General features: G+C 37.1%; 2 protein-coding genes and 1 pseudogene across 2 annotated transcripts; all 3 read right to left on the bottom strand.

Annotated features, from left to right (window-relative positions):
• Positions 1-771: 771 nt before the first annotated feature.
• Positions 772-1,758, bottom strand: LOC150029560 (uncharacterized). The gene has a single exon (XM_090295912.1). The coding sequence runs from the start codon at positions 1,756-1,758 to the stop codon at positions 772-774; it is 987 nt and encodes a 328-aa protein (XP_090152038.1).
• A 21-nt stretch (positions 1,759-1,779) lies between these two features.
• Positions 1,780-2,714, bottom strand: LOC137815621 (uncharacterized; annotated as a pseudogene).
• A 1,860-nt stretch (positions 2,715-4,574) lies between these two features.
• On the bottom strand, positions 4,575-6,186 carry LOC137813702 (uncharacterized). Its single transcript, XM_068616085.2, has 3 exons — positions 5,986-6,186; positions 5,779-5,895; positions 4,575-4,874 (listed from the first exon to the last, which is right to left on the bottom strand). Exons 1-3 carry the CDS (start codon positions 6,184-6,186, stop codon positions 4,824-4,826), a joined length of 369 nt encoding a protein of 122 aa, XP_068472186.1. The 3' UTR covers positions 4,575-4,823.
• Positions 6,187-6,317: the final 131 nt, after the last annotated feature.

Raw genomic sequence — 6,317 nt, 5'->3', positions numbered from 1 at the left:
AGTTGTGCATCTCTGGTCTAGGATGTATTTTAGGCTGCAATGATATGTTTTGATAATAAAATGCCTATTTAATAGGTAATGCCTCCACCTCTGTACCGCAAAGACTACTCCCAATAATTCTTTTTCATAAGTTGAATAAGACTGTTGTTGCTTATTAAAAGCTTTGCTAATATAAGCAATAATATGACTTTCATGCAGTAAAACTGCCCCAATTCCGTATCCAGAAGCATTTACCTTGATAACAAATTTTTGTGAGAAGTTTGGAAGTGTCAGAACTGGTGTGCTACTCATTAATGTTTTCAGCTTGTTAAAAGCTTGTACAACTATGTCAGTTCATGTAAAATTGTCTCTTAACATATCAGTTAAGGGTTTAGTGATGACTCCATAGCCTTTAACAAATCGCCTATAATAACCAGCTAGCCCCAAAAACCCCTCAACTGCTTTAGGGTATGAGGTAAAGGCCAGTTGACAATGACTGCAATTTTATTAGGATCAGTAGAAACATCTTTCCCCGATATGATATGTCCCAAGTATTCCACACTATCCACTGCAAAATAACACTTAGATCTTTTAGCAAATAAAGAATTGAGTCTAAGGGTTACCAGGACTTGTCGCAGTTGTTGGAGATGTTCCTTCAAATTCTTACTATAAATGAGAATATGATCGAAGAAAACCAATAAAAGTTTCCTCAAAAATTGTTGAAATATTGTGTTCATGAGTCCCTAAAAAGTAGAAGGTGCATTCGTGAGGCTGAAGGGCATTAACAAGTATTCATAATGTCTTGAGTGTGTTCTGAATGCTGTTTTCCATATATCTGTAGGGTCCATTCTGACTTGATTGTACCCTCAAGTCAATTTTCGAAAAGATTGTGGAGCCTTTAAGTTCATCTAACAAATCATCAACTAAGGGAATAAGAAACTTGTTTTTCACTGTACCCTTATTTAACTCCCTGTAGTCCACGCATAACCGCCATGATCTATCTTTCTTTCCCACCAGAACTACTGGACTCGCACAGGGGCTACTGCTGTTTTGAATGATTCCAGACTTCAAATATTCCTGTATAAGCTTGTCAATAATGTCTTTTTGATTTTTAGCATACCTATATGCTCTCCTATTTAACGGGTCTACGCCTTGACTGGAGGTTATTTGGTGATCATGTCCTGTTCTGAATGGAGGTAAGTGAGTGAGTTCTTGAAACACATCTTGAAACTCATCCAGTAACTCTTCTATTTCAAGAGGTAATCTTGAGTGGACCACATGGGCGTGGGCATGGGTTGTTAAAGACTGTAATAAAGTTCCCGTTTCATCCCCTACTTGCATCAACAAGAGGTGCACTTCATCGACTAATGTTTTACAAAACTGATGTTGTTTAACAATTTTGACCTTATTTGTTGTCGCTCCTCTTAACACATGTCTCCTTCCGTGGACTTTAAAATCCATAGTAAGTTTATTAAAGTTCCAGATGATATCGCTTAGTTGTATGAGCCATTCTATGCCTAATACCAAGTCGCAACACCCCAAGGGGAGTAACAACATATATGCTGTAAAAGTTGTATGTTGAATAGTCCACTTGAAATTCTTGACCATAGAATAAATTGAGATTTTAGATCCATCCACCACCACAACATTCAAAGGCTGCATTTGTTCAATTGTACACCCATAGTTTTTAACAACTTGAACATCCAAGAAATTATGGGTACTACCACTGTCAATCAAAATGTGCGTTGGTTTTTTCTGATAATATCTCATAATTCTCATGGTTCAAAATCCTTACCCCCGTTAAAGCATTAACAGAAATTTGTGGTTCAGCCTACTGTGTTGGCTCCCTCTCCTCATCGATAATGTCCTCAACGGTAATGTCACCATGGAATAAGGTTCATCACAAAAATAGCATAGTCCTTTCGCTCTCCTCCCTGACATGTATGGCGGTGTAAGGTTTCTTTGAAATTTGGGCTTGGTATGTGAATTTGGTTGAGACCCCATTTGAGGCGTCGATGCAGGACCCAATACTCCTCTTTGATTCTTGTTAGAATTAAAGTTAGGATTAACAACCTCATACATCCTTGCAAGGGCAAAAGCCCGACTTACAGTTGGAGGCTGAAACATTCTGACAATCATTTGTACATCTTTCTTGAGACCACCAAGAAAACAACTTAAAACATAAGTATCGGAAAGATTCAATCTTGTAATAACTAAATCAAATTCTTCATGATACTCAGTCACAAAATGCCTTTGTTACACTCTCATGAGTTATGCCATAGGATCATCACATATATTGCCAAATTGCTCGATCAATCGTTTAGTAAAATCAGACCACGACAATAAAGAAGAATGGGAAAAGTCTTGGTTAAAGTCGTGTGCCACTGCAAAGTTTTACCTTCCAAATGAACAATAGTCAATTTCACTTTAATTTCATCTAGGGTATTATCAATCAAGAAGTAATTGTCGCATTGATGGATCCAAGGAATGACATTGTCTCCATTAAATCTAGGAAAGTCGATTCTGGCCAAGCGGGTACCGCAAACGTATGAAGAAGAATGACTTCCTGACTCTGGTGACATATTGAATCTTTTGGCATCAATACTTTGTTTCACCAAATCTTGGATGGTTTCTTTCAAACACGTACCTAATTCAATAAACCGAGAATCCATGCGTGTTGACAAACGTTCTTCCATGTCTTTCATGGCTTGAGCAAAACGTGTAGCATCGGCCATAGTCACAAGTCCTCCAGAAGAGCAAGCTGATACCAATTGATAGAAGAAGAACGAGATCTAGGATTCATTTGCTAAGGCCACCGAAGATAAGAGCTGAAGGGGAAACCCAATCGGGATTTCCGAACAGAGAAGAGAAACAAAATATAGAAGGTAAGAATATAGAGGTAAGAGAATGTGTGTATTATTGCTGATTTTAAAATTCTTTGATTACAATAGGTTTTATTTATAGGCAACGAACCGGTTAAAGCGGTGAGTCACCGCACCGCTCACTTGCATATAAAACTCACTTTATATGTAACACATGCATTGTTATTCCTAGTCCGAACAAAAAAACCAAGTTGGAGGACTTTCTAATTATTATACAAAGAATACAAATTTTCTAATTTTGATCAGTAAGCTTTCAAACGAAATTGATTTCACCATAAAAGGATTTATGTAACTTGAGTTGCGATCTATTATAGACGTTTATAGCATCTGAAATCCGGTTCCCTAAACATATGCAACCTTTACACAAGTTGTTGATGAAGGATCAGTTTCAAAAGGCAGGGAATTTCTAGATAAGTATATGCAAGTGGCAAAGAAAAACCCATATGGCCAAATTCATAGGGACACAGAAAATTCATAGTTACAAAATTGAATCCAGGGCGCAATTGCACACTGCAAAAATTCTCAGCAAATCTTTTTTTTCAACGAATACTGCAAGTGAATTAAGACACTACTCAATATCTGCATCTAGAACATAAGTTTGTGAGGTTCATCAAAGTGCAGAGCTTGGGTGGGGCTGCAATGGAATTAAAAAAGTAGCAGTTCTCAAGTAGTCTTCTTCACGCATTGTTTTCCAATTCAAAAGTAACTTTGGTGAAAGATAGCAGCATAATTGACCAGTACTTTTAGAAGCACTCATGGTTGTCATGGATATTTAGAAACAAAGCATCAACATTTGATGGCATTTTGTCTCGAAAAGATATTAGCTTTTGTTCCTCAACCAAATTATGAAGAGTAGAAAGTCAGAATATTCTAAAAATAAAAACCAACTATTGTACTATCCACTTTCCAAGCCAAATCCTTTCCCCAACATTTTAAGAATTAACAGGTAAATGGAAACGCAATACACTGGCTTTTTGTTTTTAATTTTTTTTTGAACTCTATTAACTTAAAGACTGATTCAGTTTTTCGCCTACTTGTAGATCAAGTGTAACAATTTAACAATCAATTATGTACGTATCAGTGCGTATTTTTATCAAGCATTTAAAATATAAGGATCAATCTACATTACAAGTATAACTTAAACGAACACAATCCTTGTACCTTCAAAGTGGGTAACAAGGACTATAACACGAACGAATTTGATGAGTTTGGATCTCTTCGGACTTATTGTGCAAGTTTGAGTTCAAACTCTTGTTGATTCCCTCTCTCCCATCCCGATGTGCGATCCACGTCCGACTGTTACAAGTTGCATGTTAACATTGGACAATGTTGACCGTTACCTTGATTAACATTACCCCTCTTCTTGCCTTGCACACCCTTTATATGCTAGTGTGTGGCCTTGTAGGTCAAGCTTGCTTATTCCATAAATCCATGTCTCTCCTCTCCTCTAAAAGCACATCTTCACACTTACTCTTCTCTTATCATGTGTTATTTTTCTTGTGTTGTTGCTAGTTCTATGATACTCGACATATCACTCAAGAAACTTTTGTTGTACCTAGAAGGGTTTCCGCAACATACCGCAAATGAGTCTTTGAGGAGAGTGCTCAACCACACCTCAACTAGAATGGTGATAATCCATTGGAACTATAACATCTGATACTAATAATTTGATTCTGTTTTGTTTAGATCCTTTTATTATATGAGAAAAAGAAATTATAATCAGTGAAGAACAATGCAAAAATAATGAGGGAAAGAGTAATGTTGTTACCCTACACAAAAGAAAGTAAATGGTCCACATATTTTTTTCCTTATTCCTAAGTGCAAGGATGTAGAATACACAGGGAGTTCAAATCTCAATAAGTACTGAAACCTCATGCTTTCTCGTTTGACTTTACGCATCTTCAGATATTGCAAAAGTTTCTATTCTGTCATACTTCATAGTTTATATGTTAATCACTCCAATCAACCACTTCCATCAAGTTGTCCAAGAGAAAGGAGGTGTGCCATGTATTGCTGTAAGAAGCCAAACACGTCATTTGTTAATTACATAAACACTGTATAGATCCAATAGAAATGGAACAATGTAACAAAATTAAACAAACACAGAAGCATGGTTGAAATTTTATGCTGTTAGGTTTTATCCAAAAAAAATAAAATAACAGTATTCTATTGAGGTTTGATAAATTAATTGGTCATAGCTTTCAGGAAGAGCAATTATGAAAAATATCTGTATCAGTTCGCCCATATCTGTTACTGCTTGATTATACAAGAGAACATGGAGAAAAACTCCTCCGGCCAAATGAAGGTCAGTCTACTTTGACTGAGAAAGTCATAATCCTGGGCATTAATACTTTGATATGAGAAATACAAGGATATTGTGTCTATCATCCTCCCTTTCTGGAAACCAGATTTGTCCTAACCAAGGTTTTAATTGCAGTCATAGTTCTATTGCAAATTGAAACTGCGGTCACAAATACTCCCAAAACCTTGATGTTGCAGTCAAAACTGTTATCAAATATCATTTTTAAAGCCTTGCCCCTAACCTATAACAGGTAAAAACTTCAGGATCTTCTAATATTCTCACATGCAGAAATTATCATATATCAGAAGCAAGTTTTTATGCAATTTTTCAAACAATTTCCTATCACAGACCTCCCTATCATTCAAGAGAAGACCACTATATGTCACTCACAAATAAGAAATCATTCCACTAGAAGACCACTATATGTCACTCACAAATCAGAAATCATTCCACTGTCCACCACTCACAAAGGGGAAGAACAATCCTATCCAATAGTTTCTCCCAACATTTATTTAAAAAAGCAAATCCCCAATTCACAAAGATTCTTCCTTGCAGCAGCATTGATGCAAAAGTTAAAGCACTTTGGCACAATAGGCATTCATGTATGCATCATACCGCATGATAAGCATATGGCGACTTCCCTTGACGGTCGAAATGTTTGGCCATGATGCAGAACTCAAACGGACCCCAGTCCTCAGCTTCGAAGCAGTTTCCAAGTGCAGCTTTGTACAACTGAAACAAAATTCAAACACCAAAATCGCACTTTCGGTAAAAATAAAATTCTCCAATTTCAAATTGATTGCATTATGCAAAAGAAAATACCTTGGTAGTGTCCGTTAAAAGCTCGGTACCAGCGGGGTAGGACGCGTAGAATTGATCGGCTCTAGAGTAACCAGCTCTTGTTGTATTGCTGACGTAAGCGTAGCTTATGAGCGTAGCGAAGCAGTAGAACCCAGTATACGATACTAATCTTCTGAACTTCTGAATCTTCACTATCTCTCTCAACTCCTCGTACAACCTCATCGCGATCACAAGTTTGTTATTCTCTGAAACAACCAAGGCAAATAATCAAACACATGGTGCGCGGAAGCTTGGGGATTCTATTGGGCCTCACCTTCAAGCCCAGTTACTCGGCTCCGGCCCACTTCCTGTAA

The sequence above is a fragment of the Phaseolus vulgaris genome, chromosome 1 (assembly GCF_051622355.1).
Source record: "Phaseolus vulgaris cultivar YP4 chromosome 1, ASM5162235v1, whole genome shotgun sequence".
In the NCBI taxonomy this organism is placed as follows: Eukaryota; Viridiplantae; Streptophyta; class Magnoliopsida; order Fabales; family Fabaceae; genus Phaseolus; species Phaseolus vulgaris.
The sequence above is the reverse complement of the archived record's forward strand: the minus strand, read 5'-3'. Positions and strand labels throughout refer to the sequence as shown.